At 35.7% G+C, this 20034-nt stretch overlaps 1 protein-coding gene and 2 pseudogenes across 1 annotated transcript in view; all 3 read left to right on the top strand.

The window, feature by feature from the left end:
* SOS2 (SOS Ras/Rho guanine nucleotide exchange factor 2) overlaps positions 1 to 20034 on the top strand; it is a 96962-nt gene that overhangs the window by 20064 nt on the left and 56864 nt on the right. Inside the window, exons 2-5 of the mRNA XM_037054251.1 lie at positions 6307 to 6432; positions 8754 to 8885; positions 9871 to 10035; positions 16927 to 17130. Of these exons, the coding sequence (XP_036910146.1) occupies positions 6307 to 6432; positions 8754 to 8885; positions 9871 to 10035; positions 16927 to 17130 (627 nt within the window). The remainder of the gene's footprint in view (positions 1 to 6306; positions 6433 to 8753; positions 8886 to 9870; positions 10036 to 16926; positions 17131 to 20034) is intronic.
* LOC118992471 (NKAP-like protein) lies at positions 122 to 1502 on the top strand (annotated as a pseudogene).
* LOC118992373 (60S ribosomal protein L6-like) lies at positions 19066 to 19976 on the top strand (annotated as a pseudogene).

Below are 20034 nucleotides of genomic sequence, written 5' to 3'. Positions count from 1 at the left end.
AAGCTCCAACCAACTGAGTCACACTGGGCAGGGGGGTTAAAAGGTAACTTAAAAGAGTCCCTTATATGATACTACCAGGGTTCTGCTCTTCTGAGGATACCCCAGACTCCCGGAGACTGTGATGGCAATGCTGCCCTTTGAGGAGCAATTGTTCTGTTACTCCTCCAGCTGCAAGGACCTCAGGCTCCCATGGATTGGGCCTGTGCATTTTATCCCAGTAATCACTCTAGGTCTGCAAAGTGCCCTCATTCCCACCCTCTGGCTCTGCAGCTATGCCTTCTCATCTTATTCTATCTTCTGTGGTGGACAGTGCTACCATTACCACCACTATGCAGCCAACCGGCAGTGGGTGGAAGACTAAGAGATGTAGAAGAAGAGATACCAAACAGAGGAGGCTGAAAGAAAGGAGAGGTCTGGGGACTCAACAGTTCCTGAGATGTGGGGGCTGTCTCCAAAGTATCCTGAGAACTGGAATTTGATGAACACAACTCATTTGAAGATGAGATAAAGCACTCAGAAGACCAGCAGTTCAGATTCCAGCTCCAAAGAAAAAAGGAAAAAGACCAGCTTTGTTCTGTTTTGTGGTGTTCTGAAAACAAAACAAAACAGGGAAAGGAAGAAAAAGAGAAAAAGTCCAACAGAATGTACAGTAAATATAATGATAATAGTGATAATAATTCAGACTATGACACTGATTTTAGCTCTGATGATGGGAAACAGAAAGCCAAAAAGAGCCAAGAACAAAGAGAAGAAAAAGAAACACGGGGTTGGGGGTGGGGAGACAAGAAAAACAGAATAGGAAAACTAAAAAAGAACCCAGTGACTCAAGGTATAAGGATTCTGAAGGGGAGTTGCAAAAAGATAACTGAGCACTCAAAGACTGCAGATACCATGGATCCAATAAGGCCAGAAGCACCTATAATACACACCTCTCAAGGTGAGAAACCTTTGAGCTATGGCCATGTTCTGCTCCCAGGTGAAGGTGCAGCTTTGGCTGAGTATGTAAAAATTGGAAAGTATATCCCATGAAGAGGTGAAATTGGGCTGAAGAGTGAAGAGATTGCTACATTTGAATGAATGCTCAGGGTATGCCATGAGTGGTAACAGGCATCACAGGATGGAGGCTGTATGACTACAAAAGGAGAACCAGATCTACAATGCAGATGAGAGGAGAGTCTTTGCAGCCTTTAACCAAGAAGAGAGACAAAACAAAACAGAGAAAGGAAGAAAAAGAGAAAAAGTCCAACAGAATGTACAGTAAATATAATGATAATAGTGATAGTAATTCAGACTATGACACTGATTTTAGCTCTGATGATGGGAAACAGAAAGCCAAAAAGAGCCAAGAACAAAGAGAAGAAAAAGAAACATGGGGTTGGGGTGGGGAGATAAGAAAAACAGAATAGGAAAACTAAAAAAGAACTAAAATGAGAAAGGATAACATTTTGGCCACTTTCTAAGAGATAGTATACAGAAAGACAAAAGGGAAAGATGACAGATAAAGACTTTTGTTCTACAGAAGGACTTTGAACAACAGTTTTATATGACCAAAATAGTGTTAAAATGCTTTATGGCCCTACTGTACTTACTATGTTAGTAAGCTCTACAAGAAGAAGCTGCTTTTTGATATCTCTTCAGCAATTTACTTTTTATTTTTAACATATGCACATGGTTTTAAAAATACTTAAACAGTAGAGGAGAGTCAGTAAAACGTGAGTTGTTTACCCAAGTCCATGACCTTTCTCTCCAAAGAAATCTGTTTTGTTGTCTTCTATATCTGTCCATGAGTTCTTTGTACATACAAGCATATTCTTGCAGAATAAACAGCTATGAAAAAATAAAATAATTAAAACCCCATATTTTTAGAAATTAAGAAGTACGCTTGTAAATTTTAAAGGTCAAAGAAGAAACCATACTGGAAATTAGAAACTATTTTGAAATGGGGGACTACAAAATATTCCATATCAAAACCCGTGTGTCTTTTTTTTACCAAAGTAGTTCTTAGAGAAAATATACATATAAAAAAAGAAAGGATGAAAAATACAGATGAAGTATCTGTTTCAAGAAGTTAGAAAAAAGAAATAAAACAGAAGAAAATATGAAGATGAAGCAGATGTAAATGAAATATACAATAAACATAAAATAGAGAGGATCAGCAAAGCCAAAAGTTGGTTCTTGAAAAGTTTAATAAAATGAAGTTGATAAATCTCTGGGAGACTTTTCAAGAAAAGAATGAACACACAAATATTAGGAGTGAAACAAGGGGCATTACTAAAGATATTATAGACTTATAAAATTCAAGAGGCTATAACGAGCAATTTTATGATAAATTTTGAGAATTTAGATGCAGTGGCCAATTTCATGCTATTGTGGGAAGGTTTTAATTACTTAATGAGTTTTTAAGTAATATAAGACTTTAAACTTTTTATTAATTTTTATGTCAGTGGCACTGTGTCCTTCGAATACTGTGGCATAAGGTTACAGTAGTACTGTTTTCAATTATTCTTAAATACTTACATGGCATCTACTATACACTAGCTACTATGTTTTACCGTATTATTCTTCATTCCAGTTTGACTGGATTACTTTTTAGGACAAAATAAGGTTCTAAATTTTAAGAAATTTAACAACAGACCTCCGGTCAAGATAGTGGAGTAGGTAAATGGGGTACTTGCATCCTCCTGTAACCACATCACAATTACAACTAAACTTCAAAATAACTATTATTCAGAACTGTCTGAAATCTAGTTGAATAGAAGCTCTGTAACTAAGGATATAAAGAAGCCAGGTGGAGACTGGTATGAGGGGCAGAGATGTAGAATGGGCTGGTCCCATACCTACGTGTGGTGGTTAAAATCAGGAAGGATAACTCTGCTACACAGGTCCTCCCTGAGAATCAAGAAGTCCTAGTCATACACCAGGCCTCTTACACAGCCCAGGATTCCAGTGCTGGGAAGAGAAGTCCCCATAACTGGAAACCAGTGGGGATTGTGGCTAAGTGAGATGAAGGCTGTTGGAATACCAGGTGTTCCTCCTAGGACTTACTCTCTCTGAGCCTCCAGCATTGGGACAACAATTTAAAAAGCACCAGAGACATTTGGGGAGGAATTGAATTGTCTGGCTTTGGGGTGAGAGTTGGGGAAGCAGCTTTCTTTCAGCCAGAAATGCTGGCAGAGGCCATTGTTCTTCTCTGAGTCCTCCCCCCACAGAGCCAGCAGGCAGGTACCATATGTGAATCTCCATCGATCTGGCCAACACTGTTTGCCCAGCAATTCCCTGAGACCCTATCCACACCAAGCTGTTTTCAGTGGCTTTTCCATACAAATGGCCTGTCGTAGTTCATGCTTTGAACTTGCCTAAAATCTCTCAAAGGTTCACAAACCCCAAGAAGCAGCATCTGGCCAGTGTGCCTTGTACCTCTTGCTATGTTGCCCCACGCCCAGCACTAGCAGCAGTCAGCCTTATTTCTTAGCTTGTCCTCTCCTGGGCACCTCCTCACCTAGCACAAGTAGTGGCCATCTGAATCCCTTTGTAACTCATGCTGGGTGGCCCCAGGCAGGCAACAGGCAGGCATCAGGCAGGCAATAGGTAGAGGCCAATCTTGGTCTGCACCTCCCTGGAGGACCCAGAGCCAGCAGACTGGGTGGACAACTTCAGACCACATCAGTGCATTACCCAACCACCTCCATGAGGGACATACTTAAGGGATGAACTCATTGCTGAAGTGGGTCCTGCTGCATGAAGATGGCCATGCATTGCAGTTTCTTCTCTGTAGTTGCAGCCAGTACATTACAGCCAATTGGCCTGGGGGTAAATCCCTCCCATTGACGTGCCACAGCAATCAGGGCTCAACTACAACAGGAGGGTGTACACAGCCCCACATCTTTGGTGACTGGGGAGGCTGTACCACTGGGACATACAGGACATATACTGTATAAGGCTACTCTAACAAGACTGGGAGATGTAGCAGCTGTACCTAACACATAGAAACAAACACAGGCAGGCAGCCAAAATGAGGAGACAAACATGTTCCAAATGAAAGAACAGAACACAACTTCAGAAAAAAAAAATAAAATGAAGGCAAGCAGTCTTAATAGATGTAGAGTTCAAAACACTGTTGCAAGGATGCTCAATACACTTAGGGGAAGAGTGCATAAATTTAGTGAGAACTTCAATGAAGAGATAGGAAACTTAAAGATGGAGATAGAGCATATATAGAACCAGATAGAAATGAAGAACATAGTGCAGGGAGTCAACAGTAGAGTAGACAAAATGGAGGGTCATATTTGGAAAATAAGAAAAGAGAAAACAATCAGAACAGCAAAAAGAAAAGAGAATTAAAAAATTTTTTAAAAATTAAGGAGTCTCTGGGGTAATTCAAGCATACTAACATTCACATCATGGGAGTGCCAGAAGAAGAAGAGAAAGTAAGGAATTGAAGACTTATTTGAAAAAATAATGATTGAAAAATTCCCTAACCTGGTGAAAGAAATAGAATTATAAATGTAAGAAACACAGAGAGTCCCAAACAAGATGAAACCAAAGAGGGCCCATGTCAAGACACATCATCATTAAAATACCAAAGATTAAAAACAAAGAATATTAAAAGCAGCAAGAGAAAGCACTTAGTTACTTACAATGGAGTTCCCATAAGACTGTCAGCTTACTTCTCAACAGAAACTTTTCAGGCTAGAAGGGATTGGCATGAAATATTCAAAGTGGTGAAAAGTAAAGACTTATACCCAGGATTACTCTACCCAGCAAAGCTATCATTTAGAATCAAAGGACAGATAAGGAGCTTCCAAGAAAAAGCTAAAGGAGTTCATCCATCAAACCAGTATTACAAGAAATGTTAAAGGGTCTTTTTTAAGAGGAAGAAGAAAAATAATAAAAATATGAATAACAATTGACAATAACCAGATGCCTATCAACAGCTACTTTAAATGTAAATCTATTAAATGCTCCAATCAGACATAGGGTGGCTGAATGGATAACAAAGTAAGACCCTTAGATACACTGCCCACAAGAGACTCACTTCAGATCAAAAGACACACAGACAGAAAGTAAAGGGATAGGAAAAGGTATCTCATGAAAATGGAAATGAAACAAAAAAATGTAAAACTAGAAGTGCAATACTAATGCCAGACAAAATAAACTTTAAAGCAAAGACTGTAATAACAGACAATGAAGGACCCAGCAGTTCTACTACTTGGTATTTATCCAAAGAAACTCAGCATTATGTACAATAACCAAGACATGGAAGCACCCTAAGTGTGCCTTGCTAGATGAATGGATAAAGAAGTGATGCATATATACAATAAAATATGATTCAACCACATAAAAAAGGAATGAAATCTTGCCATTTGCAACAACATGGATGGACCTACAGGATACTGTGCAGTGAAATAAGTCAGAGAAAGAAAAATGCCATATGATTTCACTTATATATGGAATTTAAAAAATAAAATAAATGAACAAGCAGTCTAGAAAGAGACTCTAGATACAGAGAAAGTTTTGACAGATGCCAGATTAGAGGACAGTTGGAAGGATGGGAGAAAAAGGTGAAGGAATTAAGAAGTACAAATCGATGCTAAAAAATAGTCCTGGGGATATAAAGTGCAGAATACGGAATACAGTGAATAATATTGTAATAACTATGTATGGTGTCAGATGGGTAGTAGTTTTATCAGGGTGATCACAAGTTATATAAATGTCTAATCACAGAATTTTACATCAAAACTAATATAATATTGTACATCAACTATAACTGAAAAGTAAAAAGTTAGTAAAAGGCAAAAAAAGAGTGATATCTAACAACAAAACAACTCATCAAAGCCACGTGGTGACAATGAGGAGGGAGTGCATTCCATTGTAAGAGAAAGTGGACTAGTGTCTACTTCATAGACTAGGCCCATAATTTGTAAAGTGTTATGGTTATTTGTAGATACCTCTGTTGCTGGGATTTCTGAGCTAGTTTCAGGGACTTTTAGTAGATATACTAGTTAACTTCAGGGTATTTGTGATTCCTCTGAAATTATACAGAATATTGTATGTATATGTGACCTTTTTGGTGGTAAGGAGGAGAACAGTAGATTTTCATATGATACCAGAAAGCTTAAGAATCACTCCTCTGCAGGATAAGAAAAGTTTACAAAAGCCACCAAATACAGGTGTTTTTTTTAATTTTTGTGATTTATGTCTCTATTTGAGTATACCATGCTAGTAAATTACATAGATATGACTCTCTGACTTCTATTCAATAATATTATTTTGCCTGTATGTTAACTAAGACCTTTGTTTTTCAAGGTTCAGGAGCAAGTACATCCCAATCTCTCAGCTAATGAAGAATCTCTCTATTATATTGAAGAGCTGATTTTTCAACTACTCAATAAATTATGCATGGCCCAACCAAGGACTGTTCAAGATGTAGAGGTAAAACTATTTCATTATTTCAAAAACACACCAAACAACTGTACAAATTAATTTTTGAATCCAAATATATATTATTGTTAATTATTGTGGAAACTAATGCTATTGAAATCATGTGGATTATATGGTCAGTTCATTTTCAACAAACATCAAGACAATTCCATGGGGAAAGGAAAGTTTGTCAGAAAAAAAAGTGCTAGAACAACTGGATAAATTTATTGGGCAAAAAACCCTTGAAACATGTCTCACACAAAAATTAACTTACGATCATGGCCTTAAACATAAAAACTGAAACTATAAAATTTCTAGGAAAAAATGCAAAATATGTTCACAGCCTAAGATTAAGCAAGTATTTTTTATAGAGGACTCAAAGACAGTAAGTATTAAAGAATAAAATTGATGAGGAAAAAAACCATTAATTGATGAGGGAAAAAAACGTGTAAGTCATAGACTGAGAGAAAATGTTCGCAATTTCTTACAAAGAATCTGTGTACAGAGTATGTTAAGACTCCTACAAATCAATAATAAAAAGATAGCCTACTTTTATCCCAAAGGGGCAAAAGTCTTGAACAGACATTTAATAACAGAAGACCTACTAATGGCCAACAAACACGTGAAAAGATGTTTAAGCTCACAACTCATCAACAAAATAGAAATTAAAACCACAACGAGATACTATTTCCTAAAAGGGATGAAGTTAAAGACGGATAAAAGCAAATGTTAATGAGGTGTAGAGCAGCTAGAACTATTTACACTGATAATGGGAGTGGAAATTGTATAAACACTTTGGAAAATTGTTGGCAGTTCCTTATAAATATGTACCTAGCTTATGACCCAGCAATTTTACTCCTAGGTATTTAACCCTTAATAAATGAAAATTATGTTCACAAAAAGACTTATACATGAGTATCAAAGTAGTTTTATTCAGGATAGCCAAAAATTAGAAACAACCCAAATTTCTATCAACAAGAAAATGGATAAACAAATTATGGTGGATTTATAAAATGGAATACTACTCATAATAAAATGAAAGAATGAACTATTGATATATACAGTTACATACCTACAATTCCCTGACATGATATAGAGCAAAAAAATCCAGACCCTAGGGAATACATATTCCCTAGGGAATACATATACCACCATTTAGATGAAATTCAGAAATAGCTAAAATTAATGGTGATAGAAATCAAGATGGTGGGTGGTTGCCGTTGAGGGGTGGAATGTTCTATATCTTGATTAGTAAAGCATTTTCCAAAATTCAGTGAGTTGTGTACTTCAGATCTGTGCATTTTGCTGTATGTAAATATTGCCTCCATAAAAGACTAGTATAACTCTTACACAGACATCACTAAAAGATCATGTCTGATGTGCTGCTAAAATACTATTTTGGTTCAGTGACATGGGAGTATTTTTAGGTTTTTAGTAGTATCTGTCATTATAGCTTTTTGAAATTAACTTTTGCAGTAGACTGCTTATCTTACCTTCCTTTGGAAATTGTTTCTGTAATAAGGCAACAGCTTTCAGTATAATGGAAAATCTTAATTTGGAGTAATTGAGCTATTACGAGTTTTAGAGACTCTGGGAATTAAAGTATTTGTTTTCCTATTCTCTGCTGTAAGAATTGGTCCTTAAATAAATATAATAAAAGTATACTTTTCAGTAGCTAAATAATCTCAAAGCTGAATATAATTGAAAAAATAAGAAATTCTGCTCAACTGGGATTTGATTCACTTATCATTACTTCCCTTATTTGTGCTAATTACTGGTTCAATTTAAGGTTAGGTGAATCATAAATCATAATTTGAAAGGCTTGGATTTTTTTGCCAAGAGATGCATTTCCTTCATTGTAAGCTCTGCTACCCAGTTGATTCTCTAAGAGGTACATGATCTCTCTTCTTTTTAAAATTCTTCTCTGTATTTGAAGCTTCAAGGTTACCAAAAGGGGAGTGACTGCATAATGAAAATAACGATTAACTTTTGCTGATAAAGAATTTTAACCCTAGAAATATTATTGTAAAATCACTGATACAATATTTTATGCTAGCTTTAATGTTTCCTAGCATTATTACTTTTGAAAATCCATTTCATTTTAATTAGGCTTATAGTTAAAGCTTTCTGTTTAAATTTTAACTTTTTATTTACCTATGGGAGTTATGTTGAAGAATCTTGATAATCCCATTGATTTTTTAAAATTTTACTTATTACAGGAATCAAAACTTTATGTTACTGTTACCTGCTACCATTAAGAATGGTGGCAAAGTTATACGAATTTTCTACTTAGAGCACTTCTGTTAACAATAGTACTGCTATGATCTGAACAGGAACGAGTTCAAAAGACCTTTCCTCATCCAATTGATAAATGGGCAATAGCTGATGCACAGTCGGCCATAGAGAAACGAAAACGAAGAAATCCTCTCTTATTGCCTGTGGACAAAATCCATCCTTCACTGAAGGTAATAAAAAATTAAACATTGGGGAAGTTCTTTATAACAAATAATACTTACCTATAGTATTTGTGTGTGTGTGTGTGTGTGTGTGTGTGTGTGTATAGTATAGTCTGTTATTGTATATGTGCACTTGAGTTGTTTATATTTGTACTTATATATTTCTTACTATGTGTACAAAATGAAAATAAGTATACTTTGATAAAATCGGATTGCCTTTCAAATAATATTAAAAGTTAATAATAAGCAATAATTCATCTTTGTGCCATCTTCTGATGACTACTACCCTGTACTGATTTTCAACCTATTGTTGATTCAGAAAATGCATAGCGAGGGGAAGGGAGTGGGTAGAGGTGGCAGAGGGTATAGGGAGGATAAATGGTCATGGAAATATATCATTAAAAATAAATAAAAATTGCTTGAAAAGTCAATGTCAGATACTGTGACTTCAGGTTTGTTTTTAAATTAATCTGTATTTACCACAGGTATTTGTATATACATTGGAAAGTAGACTAGGGAATATTTAGTCTGTAGAAAATACTTGGTGAACATAGACTTGAATACCCCTTGGTAGCAATTTTAAGGCACTTCCTTCCCTATACACATATCTTCTCAATAGAAACCATTGTAATTTGGGGATATTGGTTAAATCAGGGTCCTTGAAGAGAGCAGATGCTTGTCAAATGGGTTTTGGATAATGTATTAATTAAGCAGTTTTTGGTGAAGTCCAGCCCAAGATTTCCTCTTAGAATGAACTGTCTCTTTTTGTTTGATATTAAAAGCATATTTGTTAGATTGAGGTGTCTCTTTTTGAAGAAAGCCCCTGGTACTGGATCTAGTAACTCATTTTATGTCTTATGGTACCTGTAAGTTTTGACATTTGATTTATAGAAAGTTCTTTGTAAGTGAGAATGTTAAATGAAATTTTAAGTGTTTAACTGGTACTTGATAGTGCCATTTTTAAAAAAATTAAATTGTTTATTTTTTTCCACAGGAAGTTTTAGGGTACAAAGTGGACTACCATGTGTCCTTATATATTGTGGCTGTACTAGAGTATATCTCAGCTGATATTTTGAAATTAGCTGGTAATTATGTTTTTAATATTCGACATTATGAAATATCTCAGCAGGACATTAAAGTGTCAATGTGTGCAGATAAGGTAAGTGTTAAAATGTATTTAAACTTAACTTGAATAATAGTGACTATATGTTATGTCTACCTCCCTCTTTTTTGTGATTATATTAGTAATTTTTATAAGTATTAGTTTTGGAAGACAGAAATGCTGATTTTATAAACTAACCATGATATTTCCAGATTTTTTCGTCATGAGAATCTCTATTTTTTTCAACAAGAATCTTTTGTGTACAGGAAAGAACATGGAGAACCTCAAACCAGTTCAAGAAAAGTAGTTTGAGTTTGTTTTTATTTATATATTTTTTTGAGTTTTATATTTTAGAAAGAGAAAATGTATAAAGTATTCAGATACTTTTAAGCTTAAGAAGTAATTTTGAAAAATGTACTTGGGTTTCATAGAATAGTTTAGTGGGGCACAGGAAGACAGAAAAAGACTACAATGCCTTACTTACTTTTGATAACCTGTTGCACTTAATCTTTTTTTTCCTGGCTGTAAGCTACTAAGGAAAGAAATTTAATATTTTTTCCCTCTTCCTTTTCTTTCCATTTTACTTTTCCTTTTTTTCTTACTTTTTAAATCAATATTTTTGAGTACCTGTTATGGGCTACTCACTGTTCTGAGCATTGAAGATATAACAGTGAACAAGTCAGCAAACACTGTGTTAAAAGAAACTTATTTTAGTGGTTAATAAAAATAATGTAAGCAACTAATTTTAGCACAATGTAATTAAAACTATTAGGCGGGTAAGTCAGAGGTGTAGAGATGACCGGAAACACTTCACAAAGATACCACCTGACCTAGATCTCTAAGGGTGAATGACCCTCCGGCGGTTCTCTACTTCGACCGTCCATCAGAGTCACCAGAAAGCTTTTGCAGAATCCTGCTGTATCTCACCCCCAAAGATTCTAATTTACTTAGCCTGCGTTGGGCCTCCAAGCCTCAGTATTTTCAACTTTTTTGAAAGTAAACCAGGTGATTCTGATGAGCAGTTATGATTGAGAGCCATTGTATGTGCCATAGTCTCAAAAATGATTAATTTCATAGCAGAAATTCTTTCTTATTTCTATTTGACTTATAAAATTATGGTTACCATAATTTTGTTTTCGTTTTTATCTCAGACTCTTAGTAAATTGCCTGTGCCTTCAATCACTTAAGAGTAATTTGCCAACATAGTTTCATGACTTACAGACAAAAACATTTTCCTACATAACAATAGTATGACAATTAAAATCCAGGAAATTTACTTTGATACATTATACCATTTAATCCTCAGATCCCATTCGAGTTTTGCCAGTTGTCTCATGGTGTCCTTTATAACAAAATGATCCAGTCTGGAATCATGTATTGCATTTAGTTGTCATGAATGTTTTTCTCTTTCTTCAGCCTGAAACAGTTCCTCATTTTTCTCTTAACTTTCACTACCTTGACAGTTTTTAGTATTGCACAAATTATTTTTTTAAATATCCTTTTTTTTTTTTTTTGATGTCTCCTCTGGATTCGATTCAGGTTATGGATCTATGGCAGGAATGTCTTAGAAGTGGTGCTGTGTTCTTCTCATTGTATTTTCTCCCATGGCACACGGTTTCATTGTTTCCATTACTGGTGATGTTCACTTTGATCACTTGATTAAGGGGTTGTCTGTTAGGCTTCTCTACTTTGAAGTACTCTTTTCTCTTTTGTAATTACAAATAAATATTTTGTGGAATATTTTGATACTGTAAATACCTTGTTCCTCATCTCACTTTTAGTTTATTCATTTGTTTATTTTAATGTGGACTCATGGATTCTTATTTTATAAGATAGATTAATGGGCCCCAATCTATTACTTTGTTATTTAAATACTCAAATTTTCCTAGATTTGGCCAGTGGGAGCTTTTTCAAGTTGGCTTCTCTGTTCCTGTTATTCTTTGAGGACTCTCTTGTTTATTGTTTTTTTAAAAAAACATTTTATTTATTTAATTTTTTAGAGTGAGAGGAAGGGGGGAAAGAGAGGGGGAGAAACAACAATGTGTGCTTGCCTCTCACACTCCCTACTGGGGACCTAGCCCGCAACCCAGACGTGTGCCTGGGAATGAAACTGGGAATCAAACCAGCGACCCTTTGGTTTGTAGGCTGGCGCTCTATCCACTGAGCCACATCAGCCAGGGCCAAGCACTTTCTTTTACTACAAGATTAGGTTGAACTTGCTTTTTACTTACTGCTCAAGCCTGGAATTGGTTGTTTTCTAAGATATCCTGGTTCCTTTTAGTGGCGAGTGGTATTTAGAAACCAAGATCTGGATGCTAGATGAGCTTATTTGCTTCTCCAAACCAAATCCAATGTCACAGGTTTATTTTAGCCTCCTCTTTTTCATATTTGTAGTTTCCTTCTCTGGAAGGGAGAAATCTGGCTCCCATTTTTCTTTTTGTTTTTTTGAAGATTTTATTTATTTATTTTTAGAGAGAGAGAAGGGAGGGAGAAAAAGAGGGAGAGAAACATGGATGTAAGAGAGAAACATCAGTCAGTTATCTCTCATAGGCACCCTGACCGAGGACTGAACACGCAACCCAGGCATGTCCCCCAACTGGGAATTGAGCCATGACCTTTCGCTTTCCCTAATGATGCCCAACCAACTAAACCACAATGGTCAGGGCCCACTTTTCTTCATGTATTTTCCTGTTTGATCAGAACTCCTGTGTAACCAACCTCCTGGCAGGCCTCTCTTCTACTTGCGTAGGCACCCTCCTTAGCCCCATTATGGCTTGGAAACCTTTCTTCCTTTTCCATGCACTTTCCTTACTCCCTCACTCAAGCTCTGACAATACTGTGTTGGGCTCCTGCTTTGGAGCGCCTTCTCTAGCACCCTTCATCAAGCTGCCTTGTCATGTGGATGGTTTCTCTACCCCAACTGATCTCTAACCTTTTGTGTTAGGTGTGCCTTTCTCTACAGATACCCTACTTACTCCATTCAGAGTCTGCCACCCTGAGATGGACCACCCTAGCTTTTCCCCACCTCCACCTTACAGGGTGTCTTACCTTATTTGCTTCATTTCCTCCTCCCCTACCCATTAGCCTTGGACAGAATTATTGAGGAGCTGTGGGAAGGAAAGACTTCATACCATGTTTGAGGTTTACCTTTTCCATGACTCTTTTTGAAGGTAAAAGCAATTAAATTCTGAATAATTACAGTTCCAGAAGTTACAAGAGGCCATATCCTCACAATAAACTGACAGTTTATCACATAGCTTCTGTTTGGACACTGGCAAACTCATTTCTTAAACATTGTTCATCCATTTTTATAAAATCCTGATAAAGTGAAATGTCTTTCTCATACAAAGTTAAAGTAGATTTCTTGGTTTTTTTTTGTTTGTTTTTAAAGATTTTATTTATTTATTTTTAGAGAGAGGGAAAGGGAGGGAGAAAGAGGGGGAGAGAAACATCAATGTGTGCTTGCCTCTCATGCACTCCCTCACTGAGGACTGGCCTGCAACCCAGGCGTGTGCCCTGACTGGGAATCGAACTGGCAACCCTTTGGTTTACAGGCTGGCACTCGGTCCACTGAGCCACACCAGCCAGGGCTTCTGTTAACTTTCATTCATTAATTCTATTTCTTTCTCCTAAATTACATTAAATAAGACCAAACTGTTTTTCAGAATAAGTTATTGGAAGTATTTTTATGTACTAAATCTTTACCTTTTGAAACTTTAAAAAATAGTCTTCATGTGACATGATTTTTACTCTTAGCCTGTAATTTCTAAAACTAAAGATACAAATCTGGATTTGGTTTGACCAACACAGATTACAGTAAAATGCCTTCCTTTATTTTGTGTTGTTAATTTATAATTTCAGCATTTTGGGGGTGAGGACACCCATGTCACTCTGCTTACTTATTAAGTTTGTAGATGTCTAAGCTCCCTAGGACTTTGCACATGTGATTATGTTATATCTTTGATTTCTTACAACTGCTATTGATTTTTTATGTAAGTTTGAACTCAAATTTGTCCCTCGAGCATTTCATACTGTTATTGAGACTGTGTCTCAACATACTGAGATACAAAAATCTAATTTTATCATCAGCATTTTCAATATTTTCCCCAGCTTTTTAAAATGTATGCAAATGGGAGAAACAGTTTTAGTTGGAATTTTTTTAAATATTGAAAAAAAGTATATGAGAAATGAAATTTTTCATTTTATTAGAGTCATGCTTCTAGGAATAAATTACCACTTTTTTTTTAATTGGGGCCTTTTGGTCAGCTACTGTTTTGCCTTTTGTGGAACTCAGTGGTCAACAGACTTTATCTGTAAAGGACCAGAGGGTAAATATTTCAGTTTCTATTGCATCTGCTCATCTTCGCCTTCACAGCACTGTAAACAAATGGGTATGGACTGTGTTCTAGTAAAGCTACTGTGGTGGGTACAACATGGTCTATGAGCTGTGATTTGCCTCTCTCTTTCTACCATGATCCCAAGTTTGTTATAAGAGTCTATCATATGCTTGGCTTAAAATTAAGATGGCTTTATTTCTGAGTTTAGTCATGTGAATGGAATAATGAGATTAGTATGACATGGTGTGATCTTCATTAAACTAAACTAATTTCTAGTGATCTCTAGTTTAAGAGCTCACAGCCCGTCTTGTTTAGTAAACTGTTTAAATAAATGATTTCTAGGGATCTGTATAAATTACCATGCAAGGTAATATAATTTGCCAGACAGGGAACTTGAGAATTAACCTTTTTTTCTTTATGTTTAAAAATAAAAGCAACATTTGACTATATGAGGTATTCTGGCACATGAAAGTTTGCTTAGAATAGATGATCACAGGAAAGAATTATATAACTCAACCCCTACTATAATTTTCACTATTAAGGAAAATAATATTCAGATTGGGAATATAGACATATGTACTTAAGAGGAAAATTGATGTCTAAGAAAGACAAGAGAATCTAAGAAAGACAAGAGAATAAGATAGCACAGAGCTGCTGTGATGTTTACTTCTCCAGGCCAAGATATAATAGGAGTTGAGCTCTGTGGGTTTTTTTCTTTCATGGTAATAATATTAATCTGTCTGTTCCAAAAACTGGCCCTACTTCTTTGAACATGACCAGAAAAAACTTTTTATTGTTCTAATATTTTTTGATCCTTAACTCATCTGCAGTTTAGTCTCCTTTACAAGTCTTAATAGTTTACAAACATGTACAATACATGTGTGCTTTTTAAGTGAATATCTTTTGTATACTTACTGTCTGTCAAATTCTGTGCATTTGAAGATGAAATCATGGTCCTTATCCTTAGAAATTTCAATACAAGTGTTTATACTGGAAAGAGAGAAGATTGCTACTGGAAGACCTAAGCCAGGGGAAAAGATTCTGATAGTGGAGCCAGAGAGAGTGGGAAAAGCTATACAAAAAAAATTATACTTGAGCTAAGTGAAGATAATGGCTAGGTATTTGTCAGATAAATAAATATGGTACTTGGAAAGGAAGTAAGAGACGACATTCTAGATTATGGAGAATACAAGGAACTGACCAGATTTAGGAAATATTTCTGAATTAACATTAACAGGTTAGGGACTGATTTAATATAGAGGTTGGAGGAGTGCTAAGTCTGCAGTAACAAGTTTCCTGGTTATGACGATCAAGTAGGTGATGTTGTTATCTGTGACTGTGAGGTGGAGTATACCTGTACAGGGCCAGTCCAATAAGGAGATAAGTAGCAAGTCTTTTGTAATACTTGTCTAGGTCCAGAGAGATGCTGAGGCTGGAGATAAACACTTAAGGAGTCATTATCATTGAGGTAGTCATTGGAAATCATCTAAGAAGATGAGCTCACACAGGAGGAAGTATATAGTAGATGTAACTGACCACATTTAAATGTTTCGGAGTTAGATTCAACAAGATCAGAAGGGCAATATTTAGTTTGTTAATTGCTATATTTTATCAATAATTGTCACTGTTTCTGGTGACCATTAAATAAGAACAATTTCAGAATGAATGATTATCTTACAGTGAGTTGTCAGAATTTCCTCTTTTTGAAGTTGTTTTCTTTTGGAGCGTCCTTTTTGGGATTATGCCTTTGTTTTTTTGAACTCTAAGAAAGTAGTTTTCAGTCAGTCTTGAATGTATAATTATGTAGGTACAATTTTTCTCTATTAACTATGTTTAATTACAAAAACTATGGTCACCTTTTTCATATTGCTTTTTATTTACAACTGGTGGTTGCTTGTCATTTGACTTATGTCCATACTAGCGATCTTTACTATTTTCTGAAAAGGGGAAATTGCTGTTATAGCAATTTAAGCATCTGTGGGTTGCTTGGTTTTAACAAACAATTTTAATAGCAGTTGTTCATGTAGTAAATAAGCTTCAGAAAAGTATCACACTTTTAATCTATCATATGCCTGTACTATATAGTATTGTGTCATTTTGTATTTTTCTCCCTTGAACTCATGTAAGTGCATAAAACCATCTTTATAGGTAGAGCAGGGAACTACCATTTTGATGTCTGCTATTTGTCAGACATAGTAGTATGCATTTTATGTATATTACTTCACTGGATTCTTTTATCAGTTCCATGTTGTATATAGGAATCTGACTTTTAAAAGAATAATCATCTGTAATCACAGCTGAATAAATACTTGAACTAGAATTTTGGTTTGGATTGTTCTCCAAAGCTATGCTCTTTTTCCTATTATGTGTGTATGTGAGAAAAAGATACACACACACACATATACACATATTTCACTATTAGGTTTATCTTATTTCAGAAATACTTCTTTTTCCACATCAGCTTTTTGTATTTCTCGTTTTGAATTTTTTCATATATATTAATCTGTAATACACACAGTTCTTATTGTTTAGTATGTTTAATTGCAAGTACTTTGAAGTGGCTTGGTGAAAGTAAGGAAAATAAATTATGCATTATTGATTTATTTCTCAGGTTTTGATGGACATGTTTGATCAGGATGACATAGGTTTGGTTTCTCTCTGTGAAGATGAACCTAGTTCTTCAGGTGAATTAAACTATTATGACCTTGTCAGAACTGAAATTGCAGAAGAAAGACAGTATCTGCGAGAACTAAATATGATCATAAAAGTGTTTCGAGAAGCCTTTCTTTCTGACAAAAAGCTGTTTAAACCTTCTGTAAGTACCTCTTTGGGTTGGAAATTCTGTCTACCCCAAAGTCAAATAGTAGCCAAAAATCATAAATAGTAATAACTCTATATACTTTATGAATATACAAAACAAAAATATTCTTTTATATATAGTATTTGTGGATTTTTTAATTGTGTGAATGTTATACTAATGTAGCAAGTTTGGTGACAATGAAAATTAGACAGTAATAGAGAAAGGGGGATTACACTGGAATGAAATCTTTTTCTGCTATGCAGTAGCTAAGATTTATAGTCATTCATATGAAGGCAGTGAAAAAGATGTATGGTCTAGAAAAGGCATGCTTTATTCTCTCTTTTGGTAGGTACTTTAAGGCAGTAGTTTAAAGACTTAACAGGGGAACTTTATAAGAATAAAAGTTTATGCAGATTATCATATAAACAAAGGACAACAGGGTGGGAGTAGGGAGAGTAGTATGGGGATCCAGGGAGCTTTGTCCATCTTTTTATATCTGTAGCTTTGAAAGTCGCCTCTAAAGAATCCAGCTGGACAAAAAACACTTTTTTCTTTTGTTAAATACTCACCTGAGGATATGTTTATTGAATTTTTTAAAGAGAGAGTGAGATATTAATATGGGAGAGAAACATTGATTGGTTGCCTCCCATGTGTGGCCCCAGCCTGGATTGGGCCCGCAGCCGAGGTGTGTGCCCTGAACAGGAGTTGAACCTGCACCCTTTTTGGTGTATAAGACGATACTCCACCCAACTCAAACCACCTGGCCAGGGTGACAAATACTCTTTTTTAAGAAAGATTTTGTCCTACATACTAATCATGAAATATATGAAAAAAAGAAATGAAGACAATTGCAATAAAAAGGGTAAAATACAGGCGAATAAATGTAACAAGGAAGTAAAAGACCTATATACACTGGAAACTACAAGACACTGTTGTGCACAATTGAAGAAGACACAAAGACATGGCAAGATATTCTGTGTTCATGGGTTGGAAGAATGAACATAGTTAAAATGGCCATATTACCTAAAGCAACATACAGATTTAATGTAATCCCCATTAAATCCCAATGGTATTTTTCAAAGAAAGAGAACAAAAAAAAATCAAATTTGAAAAAAATCCAACCCCCCAAAAAAACCCAAGAAAAACAAACAAAAAAATCTATAGTACTATGTTAAGTAAAATATTATTAAAATTTAAAATACCAAAATTATATAGAATCATGAAGGACTCCAAATAGTCAGAGTCATCCTGAGAAAAAAACAAAATCAGAGGCATCACACCCCTTGATTTCAAACTATACTACAGAGCTACAGTAATCAAAACAGTACGGTATTGAGCCAAAACTATACAATGGAGAAGGTAAAGCCTCTTCAGTGGTATTGGGAAAATTGGATAGCCACATATAAAAGAATGAAGCTAGACTATTTGACACCATACACAAAAAACTTAATTAAAGACTTACTAAAAGGCCTGAAATGATAAAATATGTAGAAGAAAACATAGATGCTAAACTTAAGGACCTTGATCTCAGAGAGGCTTTTGTGAACTTTATCCCAAAGGCAAGGGAAATAAAAGCAAAAATAAATGGGAGTACATCAAAATAAAAAGCTTCTGTATGGTAAAAGTAATTATAAACAAAACAAAAAGACAGCCTTGGCCAGGTGGCTCAGTAGGTTGGAGTGTTGTCTCATATACCAAGAGAAGATTATGGGTTCTATCCCCAGTCAGGGTGTGTATGGGAGGTAAACAATTGATGTTTCTCTCTTTGTCTCTCTCTCTCTCTCCCCCCATCTTCCTCCCACCCCCTGCTTTTCTCTCTCACTCAGATCAATAAACATATTCTCAGGTTAGGATTTAAAAAATGAAAAGACAACCAACCAAATGGGAGATGTTTGTAAATGATATCTCTGAAAAGGGACTAATGTCCAAAAGATATAAAGAATTCATACAACTCAACACAAAAAATAAACAATTTAATTTAAAAATGGATAGGGCCCCTTTCTCATCTTGTAAGGTGGTGGGTGAAAAAGCTGAGAAGCCAATGTTAAGGAGAAAAAACCGGAAGCCAAGAAGACTGATGCCGGTGGCAAGGTTAAGGGTAACCTCAAGGCCAAGATGCCTAAGAAGGGGAAGCCCCATAGCAGCCAAAACCCTGTTCTAGTCAGAAGAATTGGTAGATACCTGATTGGCTATGTATTTCTGAAAGTCCATTTACAAGAGAAAGTATTCAGCAGCTAAATCCAGGACTGGCAAGAAAAGGAGAGTTCTTGCTACTGTCACAAAGCCAGTTATGGTGATGGGGATGGTGCTACCCAGAGGGTTAAACTTTGCAAAATATCTAGATCTTATCCCGCTGAACATGTGCCCCAAAAGCTGTTGAATCATAGTAAGAAACCCTTTAGTCAGCACGTGAGAAAACTGTGGGCCAGCATCACTCCCAGAGACCATTGTGGTCATCCTCACTGGGTACCACAGAGGCAAGAGGGTGGTTTTTCTGAAGCAGCTGAGCAGTGTCTTGCTACTTGTGACTGCACCTCTGTCCCTGAATTGAGTCCCTCTACATAGAACTCATCAGAAATTTGTAATTGCCACCTCCACCAAAATTGATATCACTGGTGTAAAAATCCCCAAACATTTCACTGATTCTTATTACTTCAAGAAGCTGTACAAGCCCTAGACACCAAGAAGACAAGATCTTTGACACAGTAGGAGAGAGATGAGATTACCTAGCAGCACAGGGTGGATCAAAAAGCCATGGACTTGCTAATTCTTCCAACAAAGTTATTTCTCAGTTCCAAGGCTACCTTTACTCTGTGTTTGCTCTCATAAAAGGGATTTATCCTCACAAAGTGGTGTTCTAAATTTCTTATGAAGAACCTAATTAAATGCATGATCTGTTTTAAAAAATAAATATAAAAA

The sequence above is a fragment of the Sturnira hondurensis genome, unplaced genomic scaffold, assembly GCF_014824575.4.
Source record: "Sturnira hondurensis isolate 20B ecotype Veracruz unplaced genomic scaffold, ASM1482457v3 Scaffold0008196, whole genome shotgun sequence".
In the NCBI taxonomy this organism is placed as follows: domain Eukaryota; kingdom Metazoa; phylum Chordata; class Mammalia; order Chiroptera; family Phyllostomidae; genus Sturnira; species Sturnira hondurensis.
The sequence above is the reverse complement of the archived record's forward strand: the minus strand, read 5'-3'. Positions and strand labels throughout refer to the sequence as shown.